At 58.9% G+C, this 22,697-nt stretch overlaps 3 protein-coding genes across 5 annotated transcripts; all 3 read right to left on the bottom strand.

Moving 5' to 3' along the window:
- Window positions 1–4,355: 4,355 nt before the first annotated feature.
- GALR3 (galanin receptor 3) lies at window positions 4,356–6,165 on the bottom strand. 2 transcript variants are annotated; one of them, XM_088025676.1, is made up of 3 exons: window positions 5,807–6,165; window positions 4,598–5,175; window positions 4,356–4,543 (listed from the first exon to the last, which is right to left on the bottom strand). In XM_088025676.1, exons 1-3 carry the CDS (start codon window positions 6,163–6,165, stop codon window positions 4,356–4,358), a joined length of 1,125 nt encoding a protein of 374 aa, XP_087881802.1. The 2 variants fall into 2 exon arrangements, with proteins under 2 accessions (XP_087881802.1, XP_027971459.2); XM_028115658.2 differs by having other exon boundaries at window positions 4,356–5,175.
- Window positions 6,166–10,858: 4,693 nt separating this feature from the next.
- Window positions 10,859–17,565, bottom strand: GCAT (glycine C-acetyltransferase). Of its 2 annotated transcripts, XM_028115570.2 has the most exons (9): window positions 17,305–17,565; window positions 15,692–15,822; window positions 14,312–14,413; window positions 13,491–13,637; window positions 12,804–12,958; window positions 12,584–12,666; window positions 12,218–12,389; window positions 11,448–11,569; window positions 10,859–11,165 (listed from the first exon to the last, which is right to left on the bottom strand). In XM_028115570.2, the coding sequence occupies exons 1-9, from the start codon at window positions 17,498–17,500 to the stop codon at window positions 11,014–11,016; spliced, it is 1,260 nt and encodes a 419-aa protein (XP_027971371.1). In that variant the 5' UTR covers window positions 17,501–17,565; the 3' UTR covers window positions 10,859–11,013. The 2 variants fall into 2 exon arrangements, with proteins under 2 accessions (XP_027971371.1, XP_027971370.1); XM_028115569.2 differs by lacking the exon at window positions 14,312–14,413.
- A 488-nt stretch (window positions 17,566–18,053) lies between these two features.
- Window positions 18,054–20,316, bottom strand: H1-0 (H1.0 linker histone). The gene has a single exon (XM_028115668.2). It carries the CDS (start codon window positions 19,971–19,973, stop codon window positions 19,389–19,391), a length of 585 nt encoding a protein of 194 aa, XP_027971469.1. The 5' UTR covers window positions 19,974–20,316; the 3' UTR covers window positions 18,054–19,388.
- Between the last annotated feature and the right edge of the window lie 2,381 nt (window positions 20,317–22,697).

The following is a 22,697-nucleotide window of genomic DNA, read 5'->3' as shown; positions in this document are numbered from 1 at the left end:
CCTCGAAGTTGATGGATGATGCCTTCCTGCCAGCCTGAGGCAGCGTGAGGGGCTGAGCGGCTGTGCCAGGGCCCTCCCCTCGCTCACCCTGCCCAGAACTGAGTGTCAGCCCCCGCTACCATTGTTACACACTTTGGCACATTGAACTTCCTCCCTCTGCTCCAACCAACTCCTTCCTGCCTCTTCTCCCTAAAGACCGTGGAACTGAGACCAGACAGACCCGAGGTAGACCCAACTCTGTTTTGGGCTAGCTCTGTGATCTTGGGCAAGTTACTTAATCTCTCAGAGCCTCAGTTTCTCCATCTCCAAGCTCTAAAGCGGGTGAGACACATTCCAGGGCCAAGCACAAGGCCTGGGTGTAGCAGGTGCCCTGTGGACACTCCCCACCGTGCCCCCCAGCCCCCTCATTCTCAGCGTGTTCCCCCCAAACCTGTGCCCCCTGCCACCTCCAGTAGCCCAAGCCAGAAGTCTGGGATGTCAGCTGGGACGCCCCCTAACATTTTGTCACACAGTTCCAGTTACTGTACCTTGTCTATCCACACATCCCCACACACTATCAACGTCTTAGATGCCTTCGTCTCTCCAGATACTCCCACCATCCTCCTAACTGGTGTCCCTTCCCCACCCCCATCTCATTCTGCCCTCCTCCCCAGGAAAACCTGCTTAGCCGCCAGAAAGTTCCCTAAAGAGGGAATCTGGTAAGTTTACTCTTTTATTTACAACCTTTCAGTGGCTCCCTGTTGCCCTCAGGGCAAAATACGGCCTCAGTTTCAGAGAGGATTTACGGAACCCTTTGCAACTGTCCCCAACACTCCCACCTCACTTCCTGCTGGGGCTTCCCCGTACCTGTCACAGGCCCTCGGCCCACCATGCTGTTCCTGACTCCAGATGGCCTGTGCCCATGTTCTTCCACCGTTCCCTTCCCCATCTGCCCTGATTAACTCCCACTTTAGGACTTGGCTTGGGCACCAGCTCTTCCAGGAAGTCTTCCCTGCCTGCCCAAGCTGGGTTAGGGCCTTCTGGGCTCCTCCAACCCCCCATGCTTCTGCCTTTTCTTCCTGCAGAAGAACTCTGCCTAGTAAGTGCTCAAGCGTGAGCGCTGCAGGCCCCTCCCTAAGAGGTTTGCACAAACAGGAGGATGAGAGGGCTGCAGAATTCAGACCTCCTTCCAACTCAACTCCTGCCGGGACCCCCAGGTTGCCCCAGGCCCAGCCTGAGATCCTGCAGGGGGCTCAGTTTGGGTGGATTCTCCTGGGCCTCGGAGAATGGCCAGAGCTCATTCAGCCTCTCCTCCAGCCCCCAGTGCCTGCCTGTGGCCCTACAGGACCCACAGCTCTCTCCAAACCAAAGTACTATGACCATCTGCTCTTCCAAGCATTTCATTAGCCCCCCGAAGCCGACTCAGGGGCCTCTGAGGCCGAGCCCAAGCCCAGCAGCAGGCCATCAATCTTCCTGCCAAATCCATGGCAAAAGAGTTTCCCAGCCCCAGGCCAGGCCCTTGGTAGCGGCTTTCCTGGCCAAAGGCTCGTGGAGCAGCCTCTGCCTTGGCATCTCCAGCCCAGCCTCTACATAGCCATGCTGGGGGCTTCCTAGCCACACATTTGACGGGGCCCATCCTGCAAACCTTCAGGGGCATCACCACCTGCCTCAAGGATGAGGTTCCTGCTCCCCAGCTGGCCCAGGAGGCCATGTGACCTCACTGCACCCACCTTCCTGGCCTCCCCAGACGTCACCCCTCCTCCCCCGGCTTGCTTCAGCTGCACCAGCCCCCTATTGCTCCTGCCTGTACCCCACCTTGGCACAGGCTGCTGCTCCACCTGGCAGGCCCTTCTCACCTTCGCCAGGAAAACGCATATTAACTGTCACCTCTGGGACTCCTGCTTGGATTGCCCAGGAAGGCAGGAGTTTCCTTCTCTGTGCCCTTCAGAACTGCATGTTCTCCTGTTCTGGCCTCACCACACGGTGCTGTCTTTCCTGCTTTTGGTGTCTGGCTGTCCAGCTAGACTGAGGAGCTCCTGGCAGACAGGGACCAGGTCAGACTCAGGCCCTCTCTGTGTTCCCCTCACGGCATAGCTTAAGGCAGGCACCCAAATGCCTGGGGGGTAAAGGAAAGAAGGAAGGGAAGGGTCGTCTCCCTCTTCGTGTATCAAATACCTGTTGTGTGCCGACTCTGGTCCAGGCTATACTGTCGTCCATTAGTCAGAGCCTCCAGTGGGCCAAAGAGACTCACTTCAGAAGCAGGAGGCCCTGGAGTCCAGCCAGGGGCCTGGGCTATACCACTGTCCCTCTGCCAGTTGCGCAGAGACCCCAGGCCACTGAGGAAGCCTCCCCCTGACCCACACCCCCGCCCCAGGCCTGGGGTTTCCTGCAGGTTCAAACGGGCTCTGCGCCTCCCTGGCTAGGTGATCTTGTCTCTTCCCTGTCCCAGATGGAGGCTGTTCCCAGTCAGGCACTTGTCCCTGCTCACAGAGCTGACTGAGGAGCCGCAGCCAGCTGGGTGGCTGCCCAAGCACCGCATAAACAACCCCCCCCCCCCAGAGACGTTGTTCCCCATTCTACTTTGCAGGCACTCACCAGTGTCGTGTGGCAAACTTTGACAGGTGGTCTTAGATGTTTTCCCGTGCTGCCTGGCCTGCCATGGGAGCCCTCTGTGAGGCCCAGGTAGGATCCCAGCTCTGGCCAAGCTACCTCATCTCCTGGAGCCTCAGTTTCCAATTCTGAAAATGGAGGTAGTGTCTCTTGTCTGCGAGGTGTGAGTGACGGCCACGGGGAGGTCGAGGCCATGGTGGGGGGAGGCGGTGCTGCAGAAGCGGGCAGCTTCACACCCCTGCCATCCGGGAAACTCTCCCACTGCCGTGGCCTGAGCCAGCCATGGGAACCTTGGCAGAGACGCGGCAGAGAGAACACCAGGCCTCGGGTCAGGCCCCCGTGCTGGGCTCTCAAAGCAGTCACTTCCCCCAACTGGTCTCAGCCTCCCCCTGTGAAGAGTGACTGACACTCTGACCCCTGGGTCTGGGGCAGGTGGCAGGCAGTGAGCAGGACTCAGCAGCTGCCTACTGTCGGGGAGGGGCCTTCCCGGGGTGCCCAGCAGCCGGGAGGTGTGCCAGGGAGACAAGGAGGCTGAAAGGTCTCAGGCCTCAGCCTGAGCTCATAAATATTATTGACGTGTGGTGGGGGGAAGGGAGGGAGGGAAATGGGTAGCTCTGCCACCACTGAGATTGATTTATTGGTTAAATAGGAGGTTGCCGCAGCCACGGACTATCCCGCTGTGTGCATGGACAGGGAGGGAGGGGGCTACGGGGCAGCCAGGGCTGCCAGCTGGGACCCGAGTGTGGCTCAGCGTCTCACCTGAGCCAGGAGCACCAAGTGGCTGAAGGAATAATGCAAGGGGTTGGGGTCAGGCAATGGACCTAGGACTGGGTGGCTGGGGGAAGCCCATCTGGACTCGCTGGCCTGAGTAGCTGAACAGAACTGAACAGAACAGGAAGGGGACCGGGAGCTCTCTGAGGTTTCCAGAGCATCCAGTCAAGTGTGGGGAGCTGCCGGTTTAGGGAAGAAGGCTGATGCAGAATCAGGAAGAACCAAGGAAAACCTTGGAAACCATGGAAACTGAGGACAGAGGCCCCAAAGGTGGAGAAGGTGGTTCCAGTGAGCAGAAAAAGTTAAACAGCAGTGGGTTTGAATCCAACTTCTGCCAGACACTAGCTATGTGACCTTGGGCAAATCACTAAAATTTTTATTTAAAGATTTTATTTTTAAATAATCTCTACACTCAGCGGGCTTGAACCCACGACCCCGAGATCGAGAGTCAAATGCTCCATTGACTAAGCCACCCAGGTGCCCCAAATCACTAAGTCTTGGATTCTTGACTTCTTCGTCCGTAGAAATGGAACTAATCATATCTATCTTGCAAAGCTGCTTTGATAATTAGATTGAAGAGTGTAGCACCGCATAAGATACACAGTAAACTCTTCATAACTGCTAAATCAGCTGCTAGTGTTACGTTACCCAGGGCACGGCCTGAAAGGGAGAAGGGGCTTGATGAAGGGTGGTGGAGAAAGCAGGGCCTCGAAGGTGCTGATCGAGTTGCAGGGGGTGGGCGGAGGAGCTGCCTTCGTGCCAGACTGGCTATGGCCAGAGTCTGGGGGCTGCCTGAGGGGAGGGGGGGGCGGGCTGCGCTTGGCTGGGTGGACCCAATTTCGCCGCCCAGGGGCGTCCACCGGCCTGGAGCCCCAGCTCAGCCAGTGCGCCTCGGAGGAGTCCTGCCTGGCGCCATCCCCTGGTAGCGTCGTGGCCTGGGGGAAGCGGAGCGACAGACAGAGACGGTCACCCCGCAGAGTGGAGGCGGACGAGGTTCATTCCGGTCCTGGGGCAGACGGGGCCCGTCCAGCCTCTCCGGCGCCGGCGGGCTCTTCCCTCGGATCCCCGCCCCGGCCGCCGCCGCCCGCCGCCAGCCTCCCGCGAGGCCCGGCGTCCCCGGGGCAGCCGGCGGGGCCCGCGGCGGCGGGGCGGACGCGGCGGCGGGCGCCCGGGGGGCAGCGGGAGCGGCGGCGGCGGTGCTGGTGGTGGTGGTGGTGGTGGTGCTGGTGGTGGTGGCGGCGGCGGCGGCCGCAGGGCCACAGGCGGCGGAAGCGCGCGCGGAAGTGGCGCGAGGCGAGCGCGTAGACGAGCGGGTTGAGGCAGGAGTTGGCGTAGGCGAGGCAGTGCGAGGCCAGGCGGCAGGCGTAGGTGGCCGGGCTGAAGGCGAAGCGGCCGAACCAGAAGCAGAGGATGAGCGCGTGGTGCGGGCCCCAGCAGAGGGCGTAGAGCGCGGCCACCGCCAGCATGGCGCGCCCCGCGCGGCCCGTGGCTCTGCGCCGGGCCTCGGCCGCCGCCGCGCCCGCGGGGCCCACGGCGGCCCACAGGAAGCGCAGCGTGCGCGCGTAGGCCAGGCTCACCACGGCCACGGGCAGCAGGTAGCCGGCGGCGAAGGTGGCCACGTCGAGGGCGCGCCGGCGCGCGTCCTCCCAGGCGGGCACGCAGAGCTCGAGCGCGCCGTAGCGCACCGTGCCGTAGTAGCTGAGGTAGGGCGCCGAGAAGAGCGCCGCCAGCAGCCAGACGAGGCCCACGGCGGCGCGGGCGTTGCGCGGCGTGCGCAGGGCCCGCGAGCGCAGCGGGTGCCGCACGGCCAGGTACCTGCGGGCGGGCGCCGGGTCAGCGCGGCAGGCGGGAGGCCGGGCGACCGGCCCCCGCGCCTCGCGCCCCCCGCCCCCCGCCCCCCGAGTGGACGCTGCGCCGGCACCTGCGGGCCCGCGCGGCCTGGCCCTCCGCGTCTGGCGACCTGCCTCGCGGGGTGGCGGCGCGGGTGAAGGGCAGTAACCCGCCAAGCGCTTAGAGCAGTGCCTGGCAGCTAGCAAGGCTGGGTTCGAGGCTTGGAGGGAAGGGACTTGCCCAAGGTCATCAAGCTAGAGAGGGAGCCTAGATTGGACCCCACGTTTGGAACGCCGAAAACAGGTATGACCACAGCCTGGGCTGGGTGTGGGCGGTAATAAAATAACTGATGATTTCATTGATGTGTTCTTTCTGCCATTCGTGTCACACTTACGGAGCACCTACTACCTAAGACACAGCTCACAGTGGAGTTGGGGGGAGGGCAGGATGGTCCCCTGGAGCACGCTCTGAGACTGGCTGGTGGTGGCCGGCGGGAAGAGCGGTTCCTTCTCTCCCTCGCATCTCCCTCCTTGGTCCCCCCCGCCCCCTTCCTGAGGAATCTGTTCAGGTCTTCCCTCCCCAGCCCAGACCCAGCCAGATCCCAGGCACAGCGCACCTGTCCACCGAGACGGCGGCCAGTGTGAAGCTGCTGGCGTACATGGTGAGGTAGATGAGCAGGTGCACAGCCTTACAAACGAGGGCCCCAAAGAGCCAGGCGTCCAGTGTGTAGATGGCGGCCTGGAAGGGCACGCAGCACAGGATGAAGCATAGGTCGGCCACCGCTAGGTTGAGGATGAATAGATCCGTAGTGCTGCCGGGCTCCTGCCAGGCACCGGGGCTGGGCTGCAACAGCACGGCCAGCACCAGCCCATTGCCCACTGTGCCCAGCAGGAAGATGAGGGCGAACACCACAGGCACTGCCACAGCCCCCACGCTCCCGGGGCTGTCTAGCGAGATGTTCTGCGCATCAGCCATCTCCCCATCCAATGGGCACCTGAGGAAAAGAAGCTGGAGTCCTCAGACAGGAGCCCCCGGCTCTGGTTACTTGAACCGGGGGTCTCGATCCAGGCCCCTAGCCTGGGCCTGGCCAGGTCTCCTGGGCAGGGAGCTCATGGGGGATGGAGGCAGGAGTGGGGAGACAGCCAAAAGTTATCCCTGAGATCCACCTGTGTAAGCCTGGCACAATCGCATACATGTTGGAGGTGGGTTTCTCAGTTTCCTAGGGAACACCCCCATGAAAGATGATTAGGTGATGGACACCTCCCGGCAGAATGGGGTGAGGACATGGCAGATGGGGGAGGGGCAAGCGCAACCCAAGTTGCTGATAGATCTACCTCACTTCTCCAAGGGGGTTCGAAGCTCAGGGAAGAGTCTGGGACATGGGTCAAAGTCAGCGAAACCCGGGTGATATCCCTGAGTCATCTTAAAGTCCAGTTTAGGGAAAGCCCCACACAGTGGCACAGCTGGGAAAACCATATAGGTCACTGCCCCCTTTTCGCACAAGAGGAAACTGAGGCTCAGAGAGGGGACATGGGAGGCTAATATCACACTTTTGAGTGGCAGACCTGGGGCCGTTGCCACCCTGGTACCCTGACTCCCAGGCTGGAGTGCTCGGCTGACAGCCTGTAACAGGTGGTGCTTCTGCCATGTGCAAGTATATGTGTGTGCATTTATGCACGCTGGGCCCACTCTCACCCTTGCCCCACCCATCGCCCATCTGGGCTACTACCTGCGGATCCCCCCGCATGCCTGGAACCTCTGACACATGAAGGGCATGGGGAGGGGCAGGCAGGGTGGATGGAAGAAAGGCAATATCTGCACCCCCAACCCCAGCATGCAGCAAGCCCCCTGAAGCTCAGGAAGGGCAACACCCACCTCAACTCTGGGCACCAGGCCCCGCTTGATCCTGGGTGAACCGGCCAGACTGAGGCTGCCTCTTGGTTCAGTGGCTGCCCGTTGGTGCCTCCCTGAAGGTGCAGGTCTTCCTCCTGCTTCTCCCTCTTCTCCTTTACGGCACCTCCTCTGCTGAGCCAGACTCGAGCGCTCCCTCCGGAGTAGCCACTGGCCACCTCCTCCTTGGTCCCTGATTTCCCCCGGGTGGCATGCTTTTCTGCCTGGTTCTTTTCTGCCTCCCTGCGTTGCTTCTGCCTCTTTCTGCAGCGAGTAACCCATTGATCTCGCTCTCTGAGATTCGTTTTAGAGTTAACCCCTCCATGCCCAGGGCCCAGCCCATTCCTGGCACTCCCGCCTCCCGCCTAATGACTCACTCCCTGTCTTTCCTTTCTCTGCTCCAAGTAGGGCTCTAATCCAAGCTCAGAAAGGATTCCTCATCTTGAATGGGGTGTCCTAGGCTAGGAAACCACAATCTGAGTCTCTTTTTTGGAGACCAGACAGGACTCCTCCCCCAGTCCCTGAGAATTCTGGGGCCCATTAAATTTCCTAAGCTTGTTCCAGAGGTTCAGTCTGGCTGGAGATGGGAGGGTTTTTGTGCCCATCCAAAGAGTTTGGCTTTAGCCTGAGGGCAATGGGGAACTAGTGAAAGTTTTAGAGCAGGGCCACGGTCTGCCCATTTGGTTTGTAGTTGGTTTATTTTGGCCTGGGGTGAAAAGGATGGACAGAAGCGGAGTGATTTAATGATTGACCCGTTAGGAGCCTCTTGTTCGGGCAAAAGCCAGAGGTTAATCAATCGGTCTTGGTGAATGGCTGTATGATTCAGTCATGCATGGGGTTCTAGCCTGGAACTCTTGGAGAAGTGGGCCACATGGCCAAATGCTTCCAGAGGCTTAGAAAGACTAGTCGGGGATGGGGGGGGCAGTGAGGTACCCTGGATTTCATAATAGTGAGGTTGTTGATAAACTGAACAAGTGTACTGGAGGCAAAAGAGTCTGCAATGAGTTTAGGGAGAGAAGAGATGGTAGAGACTACATGTGGTCTTTCTAGAAGCTGGGAGGTTGGGGGGAATGTTAATAGGAAGTCTGTGAAAGGGGAGAAAATAGTTTGAGGGGACACTGATAGAGCCAGGACTTGCATTCAAGGCCCAAAGAGCTGGGGAAGAGACTCCCCAGGACTAGCTCTTCCCAGACCGCTGGGATTTTCCTGAGTGCTCAGAGGTATTTCTTGAAAGCCTGATGCCACTTGCTCCAGATGCAGAGCATCCCCCAATTTTTGGAAATATTCACTAAACAGGGACGCCTGGGTGGCTCAGTCGGTTAAGCGTCTGCCTTCAGCTCAGGTCATGATCCGGGGGTCCTGGGATGGAGCCCCAGCTCCTCCCTGCTCAGCGGGGAGCCTGCTTCTCCCTCTGCCTGCCGCTCCCCCTGCTTGTGCGCTCTTTCTGACAAATAAATAAAATCTTAAAAAAAATATTCACTAAACAGAAGATACCAGGAATCATGCCTAGACTGTCCTGAATTCAGAGCTATCAGAATTGAATTAAGGAATTAGAATGGTAGAAGGTGAAGTGCAGAATTGCAGGATTCTAGCCCCAGTGCACTGGGGTTTTAGAATCCTTGACTGTCAAAGGTCTACAACCACCCTGAATTCTGAAAGTCCCTGAGATCCCTGACACACTATCCTCTCTCCTTTTGGAAGCCTCCAGCCCAAAAGGCTCCGCCTGGCCCAGGACAAGGCTCCGGATGCACTGCTACAGAACTAGGGCAAGAGCTTGAAGCAGGGCAAGGCTGAGCCGCTGATAACGACAGAGGGAAGGAGGGAGGGCGGGAGGACCGAGACAACCACAGAGGACCAGCGTGGGGCAGGCAGGAAGAACGCGCTGTCAAGGCCTAGGCCCGAGCCCCAGCGCGTCCCTGGCACCACCTCTTCCTCTTGCTCCAGGAGGCCGCAGCCTTGAACCCGGAGCCCGGCGCAGAGGACATGGACCGCGCGCCGTGGGAGCGGTCTTTGGAGGTGGAGGTGCAGCTGATCCGTGGCCGGCCCTCCTGTCCTGCACGGCTCTAAGGCTGTCGCGGACGTCGGGCCACTACCAGTACGCGTACAATCCCAGCACGTGCGCCCAGAGGTACCGCTGCGCCTGCTGCCGCTTCCTACCGGCCCTTCTGGATGCCGGCGGATGGGAGCCGGTGCAGCGCCGCACGCCGAGCCGCGAGCTGACCGACGGCGTGGCGCGCTACCGCGGCAATGCAGCTGCCTACGCCGGCCGCCGGGGGGCGCAACGCCAGCCGCGGCGCGCGGGAGCCACGGGAAGGGCCGGCGCGTGCTCTGAGCCACGGGCGGGTGGACCTGGGCCCGGCTTTCTGGCCCCGCCGGACAGGCCACAGCTACTGCTGTAATGCGTTGCCCGGTGGCTGCTTGTGGCCACCCCGTGTAACCCGCCGGCCTACGCAGATCGCGCACGTCGGGCTGCGGGCTGGTGCCAGGCCGTATGCACTCGCTGCTGCAGCAGTGCACCTGCGCCAGGTACACTACCCCGCGTGGCAGCGTCTCGCAAGTATTCGCGCCGCTGCTGTGGCCAAGGCAGTCCTCTTCCCTGGGCTGCCATCTCCCAGCACCTGGAGCTCCTGGACCCCAGCCTCAAGCTCTTCCAGACCACAAGCTTAGGATTCCCAGAATCCCAGAGTTAGGATCCCTGCAGCTCTCCCAGACCGTCCATCCGGACATCCAGACTAAGGGCAGGGCTGGGGGGTCGAGGGGGTCCTAGTTCCCTGTTGTGAACGAGGAAGGGCCCTTTCATCCTCCCTGCCCTACCTCCAGCGAGGTACGAGCTTCCCGAGGCCATGCCACGCTGAGGGGGGAGCTGCGGTGAATCAGAACCTATCCCGCCTGGCCCCCGGCCCCGGGCCCATAGCGCTGAGTGGGGAGGACAATGAAGAGACAAGGACCAGGGACAGCGACTGTGGGAAGGGGGCTGTCATCGTGTCCACTAGGGGAGCAGCGAGCCCTTGCTGGGGACAAGTGTGGATGGGGCCTTGGCAGCAGCAAATCAGCTCTCCCGAGAGCCTTGCAGGCCGGCTGCCTAGCTGACTCCAAGACCTGGATTCTGGAGCGGACGCCGCGATAGCAGCCGGAGCCTGAGCTCGCTGCGCCCCCTGGCGGCTGATCAGCAGGCCAGTCGGCCTTGCAATGAGCCGGATGGAAGGACCCCAGTAATACCAATGTAACATCCACTCTTGGTACGGTGCGGGAAACTGAGGCACACACAGGTGAAGGGGCCTGCCCAAGACCACAGAGTCAGGGGCAAAGTGGGCTAAAATACATGGTTCCAGACTGTCAGGGGCCTTTCCAATAGTGACCTACGTTCTTTCCTTTGGGGCCTGACTCCTCTGCCTCTCCATCCACACATGGGTTTGGGTGCCCAGCCCCTCCTTATCTGGGCAGCTGTAAGCCACCCTCTGGATGGGGAGCAGAAAGCGAGGTGTTCTCCGGAGGCTGAAGAGTAAGTGGGGTGGGTTGGGTGGGAGAGGACCCGCAGGGTTGGTGCGTAGCTGATCCTCTCTAGCAGCACAGAATCCAGTTGTGCCACATGGGGGGCCCCTGCCTACATTATCCCCACTGCGTGGGTCTCATCTTAACCTGGGGTAGGTGGTCAGCTCTGATCTACTCAGGAGCCTGCCCTCAGAGCCCCAGCTCCTGCCTGATTCTTCAACTGGTCACAGGACTGGGCCTGCCTGGAGAGAATAAAGCACACCAACATGTCAGCCCGTTTCCACACTTATTGCTTAGCACTCTCAACCACAAGCACAGGCCTTGCCCCAGCCCAGCCCCAGGACTTTGACAGGGCTCAGAGTCTCTGGCCTGGGCTGACAAAAGGGCCCTTTTGTCAATGTGGAGGGAGGGGGACCTTGGCTCTGCTTGTCACCAGCCAGGTCAGGGTAGTGCCCCATGCAGCCGCCCCACCTCCACGAAGGCCTCCACACAGCGGTCGATGTCCTCCTCACTGTGCACTGCTGAGATCTGCACCCGGATCCGGGCCTTGCCCCTGGGGACCACTGGATAGCTGAACCCGATGACAAAGATGCCTGGTAAGGTAGAAAGCGTCAACCTGGGGCTCACCAAAGCCAGACAGCCTTTCGGAGACATGACACATGGTTCCTACTCCCCTGCGGGTCACAGAGGGCAAGGGAGGTGCCCAAGGTCTCACAGACATGAGACTGAGTGATGGCCTGGGATTTTCAGCTTGGACAGACAGCTGGTCTAAAGGGGGCAGTAGGGTGAAGGTATGGGGGAGCATTCACAGTATAGGGGTTCCCTCTTTTCTCTGAGGACCCATAACCGGTCCCCCCTTGTCCCAGCTTCCTTACCTCTCTTTAGCATGTCATCTGCCATGCAAGAAGCCAGCCGAGCATCACCCAGCATCACAGGGCAGATAGGGTGACTGGCTCCCAAGATGGTGAAGCCAGCAGCCTCCATCTTACTGCGGAAACTGTGGGCACAAGCTGGGTGTCACAGGTAGCCGGGGGCTGTGGAGTGTTCACACCCACTCCTGATGAGCACACGATCCAAGATCTGTGCCCAAGTCTGCAGGATGGACCAACGGAGACAGATGCAGACCCAGAGAGGCAGATGGGGAGCCGGGCAAAGGAAAGGGCAGACCAAAACAGAGCGTGAGAAGACAGGATAGGGGCGCCTGGGTGGCTCAGTCGTTAAGCGTCTCCCTTCAGCTCAGGTCATGATCCCAGGGTCCTGGGATCAAGCCCCACATCGGGCTCCCTGCTCGGCGGGAAGCCTGCTTCTCCCTCTCCCACTCCCCCCTGTGTTCCCCCCCCCCGTCAAACAAGTAAATAAAATCTTAAAAAAAAAAAAAAAAAGACAAGACAGGATAATGCAAGATGGGGAGACACAAGGTCATTGACAGATAAATGTACCAGGAAATGGAAGGAAGAGGCAGAGACAGAGAAGAGGGAGGTGGGTGGGCAGGCAGCCCTTGATTAAAAGGACCGAGTCCCAGTGCAATCTGCTGGGAGCATGGTGTGGGCAGAGGCAGAACCCGTAGGCCTGGGCGGGCATACCGGGGACAGGCCCCTACCAGCTCCCCGACCCCAGCCTGCCCCACCCCTGCCAGGGACCGCACCGCTGGGTCTTGGCTGCCATAGTCTGCACAATGGCATTGCTCTCCATGAGCAGGTCCAGGGCCTTGGAGGCACAGCCAACGACAGCAGGTGGCAGGCTGTTGGAGAAGAGGTAGGGCCGGGAGCGCTGCCGTAGCAGGGACACCAGGGGCCCGGGCCCCGTCGTGTAGCCCCCTGAGGACAAGGACAGAGGTGAGGGTGGGAGTCAGAGGCCAGGGGCCAGAGTCTACCCCGAGCCCCCCCCGAGAGGACAGTCCATGCTACCCTCTTCCGTGTGGTCCCAGGTCGCCCCTCTGCACCTGCCCTGAGACCTCTCCAGGGCCCTCCCTGTGGATAAGGGGACCCCAGGGCCATGACCCTGCAGGTACCTGAGGCTCCACCCAGTGCCTTCCCCAGTGTGGAGTTGATGACGGTGACCTGGTCCATCACACCCAGCAGCTCATCCGTGCCCCTGCAAGGGAAGCTACCTCTGCCACCACTGGCTTCCTGAGTGCCCAGGGATCATGGGTTGGGTGAGGGGCTGGCGTCCTGGTTTCCCACCCACCCTCAGAAGCCCGACCCAAGGCCCTAGGTGATGTATGGTCCCACCGTCCTGTGGCCCCCAAGAAGCCAGTAGCATGGCATTCATCCACAAAGACCAGGGCACCATATCGAGAGGCAAGGTGGCAGATCTCCCGCAGGGGCGCGATGTCGCCGTCCATGGAAAAGGCCCCATCAGTGGCCACCAAGCGCAGTCGATGCTTCTGCAGGGAAGCCATGGGCAGGTGATGGCTGGTGTCCCAAGTTGGGCCAATCCTCCCATTCTCTATGCTGCTTGGGGCTCTAAGAGCTTACCTTGCTCAGGGTCTGGCACAGAGGTGAGCACATAAGCCTTACTGTGTTGGGGCTGGAACATCCTGCCCCTCATCTGTGCCTCCCTGAGCCTTGCCCACCTCTTCCAGTGGGCAAGTGAAAACAGCTCAGTCTCCCCTGCGAGAGGGAGGGTGGGGTGGGGCCACTTCTATCCCGAAGCTCATCCCACCTTTATGCCCAGCAGGCCCTGCCACACATAAGGTGATTGCTAAAAGTCAAGGCAGCCTGGACAACGGGATAAAGCCTTGGGGTGGAGGGATTTGGGTTCAGTTCTTGGCTGTTTCAAACTTTCATGTTCTTTGTCTGCGAGTGCTAAGTTGGTCCCTCTAAGCCTCAGTTCATTCAGCAGTGCCGAGGCTGAGCATAAGCCCGGTTCTTGCCTCTGGAACCCTTGGGCCTCACCCCACCCGGGCCTCACCCCACCTGGGCCTCCTGCAGCTTGGCCTCCAAGTCAGCCATGTCCAGGTGGCAGTAACAGTACTTATGGGCCTTGCACAGACGGATGCCATCGATGATGGAGGCATGGTTCAGCTCGTCCGACAGGACTGCGTCCTGTGGGGTCAGCAGGGCCTGGAAGAAGGCAGTCGGAGTAGAGCTATTGCCCAACCACCTAGGGGGTTCTCTCTCCCCATGTCTACCTGAGTCAAAATGTCACTGCCATCCGGCGCATTCGTCTGGGCAGGGAGGCATGGAGCCCCCATTTGCCTCTATCTGGGTCCCCAGGGCCCCAGGTCTGGGCTGGACCAGGGCCCAGCTCCTGGGAGAGCAGGTGAGAACATGTTTGGCGAGTACCTGGCCCCGGCTATCTCTGGCCTCCCCACTGATGGAGGTTATCTCCCCAGTGCCCCGGAAGCTGGTCCCTTGCAGGTCCCAGGATTCCTCCTGGAGCACCTACTTGTCCCAACCTTAGCCTCCATAAGAAATGGGCACTAGAGGGCGCCTGGGTGGCTCAGTTGGTTGAGCGACTGCCTTCGGCTCAGGTCATGATCCTGGAGTCCCGGGATCGAGTCCCACCTCGGGCTTCCTGCTCAGCAGGGAGTCTGCTTCTCCCTCTGACCCTCTTCCCTCTCGTGCTCTCTATCTCTCATTCTCTCTCTCTCTGAAATAAATAAATAAAATCTTTAAAAAAAAAAAAAGAAGAAACGGGCACTAGAGCCTCTAGGCGCGGCACTGACATCCCGCCGGGTGCTCCTCACTGCTCGCCCCCGAGCCTTCCACAGCCGAGCAGTCCCCTCTCCCCACACCTCAAAGAGGCCAGTGTTGGCATCAAAACAGCTAGGGTACAGGATGGCATCCTCCCGCTGGTGGAAGTGGGCTATCTTTGCTTCCAGATCCTTGTGGATGCTCTAAAGAAACAGAGTGAAACAAGTGTTAATGCCTGCAGGGTCGCCCGAAACAAGTCCTGGGGACAGAGGCTTTAGAGGGTCACAGACTCATCACAGAAGGCCTACAGCCTTGGCCTCTCCCTTTATTATTATTATTTTTTTTAAGATTTTTATTTATTTATTTGACAGAGAGAGACACAGCGAGAGAGGGAACACAAGCAGGGGGAGTGGGAGAGGGGGAAGCAGGTCTCCCGCTGAGCAGGGAGCCCGATGCGGGGCTCGATCCCAGGACCCTGGGATCATGACCCGAGCCGAAGGCAGACGCTTAACGACTGAGCCACCCAGGTGCCCCACTGGCCTCTCCCTTCTGTCTTCATCACAAGAGTTCCCCCAGAGTCAACAGGAACCTGGCAGATGGTTCTCACTGAGGAATCAGGGGCTCGCTCGGTGTCCCTTCCTGGTTGGACCTTCGTTTGTAACGGGGAGACCCCACTGAGGGGTCCCAATGAGGAATTATGGGTGATGATGGCAAGGGAAGCTGTCTTCCCGACATCAAACTAAGTGCCTTTTTTGGTTGCTTAATGGCAAAGAAAAGGATTACGTAGGTTCCTTTGGGCCTCAAATTCTTATATTTGAAAGCTGTCCGGTCAGGGTGAGGGTTTTGTCGGAAAGTGCCCTGGCTGGGGGTTAGGAGTCCTGCTTCTGACATTCATTTCACCGTCCCTTTTCTGAGAAGATGGGTAGTAATAATCACAAGTAGTCAGGAGCCAAGCCACCTGGGTTAAACTCTTATCATAAGAGGCGGTGTGCCCTAGAGTAAGTCACTTAATTTCTCCGGGCTTCGGCATCCTCATCTCTGTGACAGAGACAAGAACAGCACCCATCACTTATGACTGTTAGGAGCATTAATAAGTTAATATTTGTAATGTTCTTAATATAGTACCTGGTACACAGTAAGCACTGTAAGTTTCATATGTGTATGTTTATTTTGTAACATTCACACAATAAAATAATCGACATTTATTGAGCACTTCTATGTGCCAGGCACTGTTCTAAGCATTTTTGCATGCAGGTGGGGGAAAGGGATGCTCTGAGAGGAAGAGTTTCTTTTGCAACACAACAGAAGCCTGAACCGGCCTTTCTGGTGGATAGCTCTAGGCTAGGAGTGGGCCCACGGCCCTGGGATGAGCTGAGCTGGCTAAACCAGCCCTGTTGACTGTGGGAAGCAGGCAACTGGGGTCGGTGCCCAACGCTGGGGACAAGGCAGCCCCCCCAAACCCCACAACAGCCTCTGTGTACCTGGGTCCCACAGATGAAGCGGGTAGAGCTAAGGCCGGCTCCAAACTCCTCCAGGGCCTGCAGACCTGCCTGGATCACCTCGGGGTGGCTGCTCAGGCCCAGGTAGTTGTTGGCACAGAAGTTAAGGATTCCTGAGGTGGAGGATGGTATGGACACAGCAGCTCAGGGCAAGAAAGGGCCTGGAAAAGCGCCAGTGCCAGGCCCTGGGGACTTAGAGAGGCAACAACCCTGGATTCACCCTTGAGAAGGCAACACCCACACAGTATGACCCACTCTGGGGCAGAGGTCAGGATGGGGGAACTAGGGGCCCCTAGGAGGTACTGAATCCGACAGCTACAGGAGAGGGAGGGTCAGGAAAGGACCTTCAGAGTGGTGCCTTGAAGGATAAGAAGTTTAGACTGGCTCTGAATCACATTCTACCCATTGAGGAATGTAGCCCTACCTCACAGGTTTCTCCTGTCCCTGAAGACTACCAGCAACCCCTCATGCGGGCCTTGGCTCCCTTGTGGGTCAAAGAGAGCTGGCTCGGGTGCCCACCGTGGTCCTCAGACTCCACACAGTTGACTTTGCTGCCTGGTACAGAATCACGTGCCTAAAGTGTGTGGATGTGGGGGGTTTCTCTGAGACCTCAACTCCTGACTTATAAAGGGCAAAGTGAACACAGCTGACGTGAGGGGGAAACTGAGGCCTGTAAAGGGCAAAAGCAAGATGAGAACCTGTCTCCTCATTTCCCATCTTTTGACCTGCTCCAAGCTTCCCCCAGGCGAGGGTGGGGAGGGAGGCAGAGATTTTTTGGGACCTCGGTTTACAAATGAGTACAACAGCCCCAAGGATCCCAGGCCTATTTCCTGAGCAGAAGGCGGGTTTGGGAGCCTGTTTATAACCAGCACCACCTGGGGCCCCGCACAGACAAGACAGGTGGTGACCACTGGTTACACAGGCATGAGGAAGGCCCAGTGGACCAATTCATGGTGTGACCCCTGCAGCAGCTGGTGGGCCCTTGCTCGCTGTGACTCTGGCCAGCAAGTTAGCTTCTCTGACCCGTTAGCTGACCTTCCAGCTCCAATATACAGGAGGACCCGGACCAAAGCCCAGTTCTGCCTGCCGCTAGCAGGGGCTTTTGGGCAAGCCATTTCACATCTCTGAGCCTCAGCTTCTTTGTCTGTACAATGGGAGTAGTTATTCCCGCGTTTGGAGGTTTGCAGGAGACCACGTGCAGCAGGTGGTGGAGTCCTGCACAAGAAGCAGCTCCAGAAATGCAGGGCTTCTCGCCGCCGCCTCCCACCACCCTTCCCTGAAGCGGCCCGGTGGGAGCCAGCTGGGTGTCTCTCTTTTTCTCTCACGTTCTCACAGGACCGGGTGTCACTCCAGCCCTACCCTCTGAGTCAAGAAGGTGCTCAGCAGCAAATCACCTCCCTCCGTGGAAACAGGTTTAACAGGTTACAGTTAACCCTGGGAAGCCGTAAAGTCAGCCTGATGGATTGGGAAAGGGGCCAGCGGCTACGCGTGCAGATACTCCCACCCGCCCCCTGCCCACCATTCCAGCGCAGGCCCGGAACTAGGGTCTTCGAACACCCGGCCAGGTCCGACAACTCCCGGGAGGGGGGAGTTACCTCCGGAGACGCCGTCCACGTGGATGCGCGGCCCCTGACGGGACGTAATGACCCGCTCGCTCTTCCAGGTGCCAGCCTCGCGGATCGCTTCCAGCTCCTCCTCCAGGACGCCACGCAGCTGGGTCAGCGCCGACTGCGCGCGGCGGCCGCGGGGGACTGCGGACAAAGCAGCGTGGAGCACGCGACCGGCCCACATGGTGCCCACCGTCACCCGAGCGCTCCGGCCGGCCCAAGGGCAGTGCGCACGGCGGCCGCCGCCGGGTCCCGTGGGCCGGGGGAGGGCTGGGGGGGCGGGCCACGGCAGCCAATCGGAGCGAGAGGGGCGGGGAGGCGGGCCCAGCGGTGGGTGGGCGGGGCCTGGCGGAACCCGCAGAGGATGAAAACGGATTGGTGTCTAAGTTGAGACTGGAGCGCTCCGCGTAGGGGAAGGGGTGGCGACCCGGCGGAGGGTGGCGCGTCCCAGGGCCCAGCCCCGCAGACCCCCACACCCCCACACCCCCACCCTACTCCTATCCCCTGCCTACACACCCAGCGCTCGGAACGAAAGGGGGTGCACCCTGGAGCCCAAAGAGGCAAGACCCTAGAAGCAGGCAGAGGCACGCTCTGTACCCTTCAGCCCCGTTTCCCGGAACCGTCCTCCATTCGCAGGTGCAAACGCCCCCAGGATTTCACCCCAGCCTGCCTGCCCGATTGCTCCGCATTCACCTCCAGCCTTAAAAGTGAGGGAAAATGCACCGATCAGGTTTTTTTCATTTTTCAATTTTATTTTAAAGTTTTTAAAATTACAAAGACAGCAAATTCTTCCCGGCACAAATAACACTTGTTAAAAAAAAAAAAAAGAGGGGGGACCACGCGCAAGTGCGCATTTTCCTATATTATTAAAAATAAAAGACGACTGTACAGGTTTTTTTCTCCCAGCTCCCGGGTGTGAAACGTTTAAGTACTAGCCCTAGATACGTATATATACATATACACACATACACACAGACCTAGCTCTGTGAAACTACTTAGCAATTCAAAATTGACTGCAGTATGTCGTACTGTCCACTCCCCGCCCATTCCCCCTCCCCCATCTACAACTACTTTTTATAAAAGACTCAGAAGTAAAGACGTCGGGAGGTTTTTGGTTTTTAAGTGGCAGGTGGCAGGGCTGAGCCCCACCAGGCCACCAAGCAAAACCACCTTTCTTATACAGGAGGAACCAAAAACCAGGGGAAAAGGAAAAAAGTCCTCCTATGATACAATCCAATTATATGGAAAGACCCAAGTTTTAACAGGGCACACTGAGGCACTTGGCTGACTAAATCCCCACCCTTCCCCCAAGATTTCCACTCCCGTTTAACATGAGACTTTCTGAAGCCACAAAGACCCCCAAATGGCTAGTTTCCAGCTGACTGAGAGAAGCCACCGCTTCCCAGACCAGCTGTCACTTTGACCCCCCCTTCCCTTCCCTAGGACAATTAGGGAGGCCACAGGGGCACACTAACCGTGAGAAGGAAACTGGATTTGGACCCCCCCACTGCTCACTATTGGAAGGTGGAAGTCAGCCCGGCGAGTGTTTTTTTCCCCACCTCCCTCATCTGCCATCCAGCTGCTGCCACCCCTCCCTTCTCCCCACCAAGGTCCTGGAACTCTCACAAGGGGTGTGCAATCTAGAGAAGGCTGGCTCACCTTAAAGATACTCCTACAAACCTTACCATTTCCGGGCTCCCCCTCATCTAGTTGGAACCAGCGGCCTTGCCCATTCTCTCCCACCCCCTTACCTTCATATTGAACAAACCATCCAACCAAACAAAACACACAAACCCACCCAAGTCCCTAAACCCATTAAGTAGATTAATAACAATGCAACGAAATAAAATATAAGTACATTCTCATCATTAGAGATGAGATTTGTTGTTGCTGTCCTTGCACGATTGGTTAAGGAAAAATGAATTATTCCCTAATTTCTGAGGAATCCAAATTCTCTTATGAAGTCAGAATAGAAAGAGGCAAAGGACTGCAGATGAAGATCAAGAGGGAAGAAAAAAGTATTTACAGAAAATAGGAGACAGGCAGGAATGTCCACAAGAAAAGCCTCATTGTCACTTCTTCTTGCCGGCCCTCTTGGCACTGGACTTGGCTTTGGGCTTCACTGGTTTGGCCTTCTTAGGCTTGGATGCCTTGACTGGCTTGGCCTTGACAGTCTTGGGTTTTTTGGTTTTCTTGGGCGTGGCAGCCGGCTTCTTCTTGGCCTTCTTGACTGGGGTGGCTTTGGGCTTCTTGCTTGGGGCTTTGGACGCAGCCTTCTTGGGCTTGGCTGCCTTCTTTGGCGTGGCCACCTTCTTGACTTCCTTCTTCGTCTTCTTGAAGGCCACTGACCTCTTGGGCTCGTCGCTTTTGGCCAGCCGGAAGGACCCTGAGGCACCCACCCCTTTGGTCTGCTTGAGGACCCCAGTGGTGACCAGGCGTTTGATGGACAACTTGATCTGCGAGTCGGCGTTCTCACCCACCTTGTAGTGGCTCTTGATGTACTTCTGGATGGACTGGCGCGAGGAGCCAGCACGGTTCTTCTCCGCCTGGATGGCAGCCACGATCATGTCTGAATACTTGGGGTGGTCTGTGGACTTCTTGGAGGCCTTGGCCCGCTTGGGCTTGGCCGCAGGGGTGGACGTGGAATTCTCGGTCATGGTGGCCTGTCTGGTCCTGCTGTTGAAGGAGGCGCCTTCAAAAGGGCCAGCCCTCGTCGGAGGCCCAGGAAAGCCTTACTCGGGATCTGCTCTGGCGCTCCTCCTGACTCCCGGGCCAGTCCGGGGCCCGGCTCTCAGGGACCTGGCTCGGGTCGCGGGAGGACTCGCCGGGCCGGCTCTGTGGGGCCCAGCCCCGGCGGTCGGTCGGTCGGTCTCGGCGCCTGGCTGCGGCTCCGGCTCGGGCTCGGGATCAGGCTCGGGCTCGGGCTCTGCCTCCGCCTCCGCCTCTTCTGCCTCCCTTTTCCCAGCTCCGCGTCTGGCGCTCGGGCGGCGCATCCGGGTATTTAGCGGCGGCGGGCGGACCGCGGTGAGGACAGGGCTGCTGGCTGCCTGCTCCCGGCCCGGAATGGCGCCGCGCCGCCGCCATCTGTGTTTCTTCCGCCGAGCAAATCCGACCTTTACCCCCGGCCCGGGCCTTCCTGCTCCCCGCCGCCGCCCGGGACCGCTGCCTGGCTCCCTGGGCTCCCCCGCCGGGCATCCCGCCGGCCCGGCCGCCGCCCCCCGCGCCCGCCACGCGCCCCAAACGGCGCCGAGGACCGCTGGTGCGCCTGCACATTTCCCCTTTGCGGGGGGCTGGCTCTGCGGGGCCGGGGAGCCCGGGTGCAGGAAACCCCCCGTAGCAAAGCTCCCCCCTGGGGCTACCGGAGACCCCGCTCCCGGCTCGCAGCGGGACCCCCCAGCCCGGCGGAGCGGCTGGAAAGCGGCCCCAACTAACACACACTGCCCCGAGCCGGGCGACTCCCAGCCGGGCCGAGCCGGGACAGGGGGGAGGGGTCGCTCCCCCGGGGTCCGGTCACCTCTCGGGGGTCATCCCGCCACCGGGCCCCCCGTACCTCTACCTCTTCTCTGTCCTTGGGGCCCCTAAGCAAACTTTCCCTGGAAGAGTTGGAAGGGCACTTTCAAACTTTGTCCCTTCCCCCTCCTCTGCCGGCTCTCCCCCAGCGTGCCCCCTGACCTCTGTGTGGAGGTTCTTTCCTGAGGCCGAACCCCCACTACTGCCCGGGACCCTGGAGGGAATGAGGAGAGGTCTCCCGAGTTCTCTCCTTTCCTCAAAGACCCCCACATCGCCCATATATCCTAATCGGGAATTCATTTATATGCCTCTCTCAGCCTAGGAGTTTCGGGTTCTCAGAGGCAGAACCTTGCTGCCCCCGCCCCTGAGGCAACCCTGGGGGTCAAGTCCCCCTCCCAAGATCCCTTGAAGGCAGTGTGTGGGGGGGGTCTGCAATGGAGGGACTGTCACAAAGGCTCCAACAAGAGGCTTGTCCTGGGGGCCCCTGGGATGAAGAGAGGCCCTGAATGCTTTGGGAACTTGGGAAAACGGGGTTTTGGGGGAGAGGTGGAGGAGGGGGTCGCGTTCCTTGGGTCCTGATTAATCCTCGGAAAGTGTGCAGTTGTTCAGGGAGCGGTGGCCGGGACCACCGCCATTTTGCTGGGAGGATGCGATGTCTTTGTTAAAATGTATACATCTTTTCCGTGCTGCTTGGCAGGTACAGATGAGGCGAACAAGGGGCGTCACCGTCTGAAGGGATTCTTGAGGGGCTCCGAGGGACTTTAGGGGCCCAGAGGCCAGCAGAAGGGACCCCAGAGTTCCTGGGACCCCTTGTCAATGACACACATCCTAATCACGTGCAGGGCCCGCTTGGCTGGGACCCTGGGTTGAGATTCTGGGATGCTCCCTCCCTAAGCCCCCTCCCACAACAAACCCGCTTTTATTCCCTAAGCAAAGAGGCAGGGCACTCTTCATTTAAACAATACCCTGGGAGTGGGGGTTTATAGCTGGTCAAAATGATGAACGTGTCTCCGGTATGGTCCGGGAGCTGTTTGCAGACACTGGCTGTTGGGGAGGGGAGAGGGGGATGGTTGGAGGGTTTAGGTAGGGGGTGGGGGGTCGTAGCTACCGTTGGGGGGTAAGGGCTCCTACTGGACTTGAGGAGTCTCTGAGGCCAGGGAAATTACTAGGTTTCCCCCACAAACACCAAGGGATGGATTAATCCAAATGATTGGGAGGCGGGAGAGGGAGGCCTGAGACTCTCTATCAGATGCCTTCTCCACGGCTTATTTTGGTGGCACAGGCAGAAAAGGGAAGCCACGAAGGGCCAGGTTAGTTCAAAAGGTCAAGGTTCTTATTTGGATGATGTCAATTACCCCGAAGTTTCCTGATTTGAAAACACAACATTCTGGTGGATTTGTTTTAGTTATTTACAAAGACAATTCTGGTTCCCACTAAGATCGGGAGGGGTAAGTAGGCAATCCAAATAGCCACCCCTGGGTCTGAGATGTGTACACCCCCCACACACACACGCCACACACCCCCACCCACGCCACGGTCCTGGGTGTCTTAAAATAAGGACTAGATGAATCCTTTGGCACGATGATGAAACAATTTCATTTACAGAACGCCTTATAGTTGGCAAAGTGCTTGCTCTCCACTCGTTTCTTGATTCTTTGCGCCTCCAGCCTAGGGAGGCAGCCAACGTGATCACTCCCCCGATTATCCCCGTTTTACCGTGGAAGCTGCGGGATTCGGAAGGATAGATAATGGGGGCGCACTGTAAGGCTCAGCTCCCTGCGCCCCCAGGTCTTCCCTTCATTTTGTAGCCTCACATCCCATATCCCTGCCCATCCCAGAGACCTGTGAATTCTCTCCCGGAACTGAAGCCA

This window comes from Eumetopias jubatus, unplaced genomic scaffold, assembly GCF_037043125.1.
Source record: "Eumetopias jubatus isolate StellerSeaLion01/CBP00866 unplaced genomic scaffold, mEumJub1_p1.0 scaffold_8, whole genome shotgun sequence".
NCBI lineage: Eukaryota > Metazoa > Chordata > Mammalia > Carnivora > Otariidae > Eumetopias > Eumetopias jubatus.
This window is presented reverse-complemented; position numbering and strand designations above follow the sequence as displayed.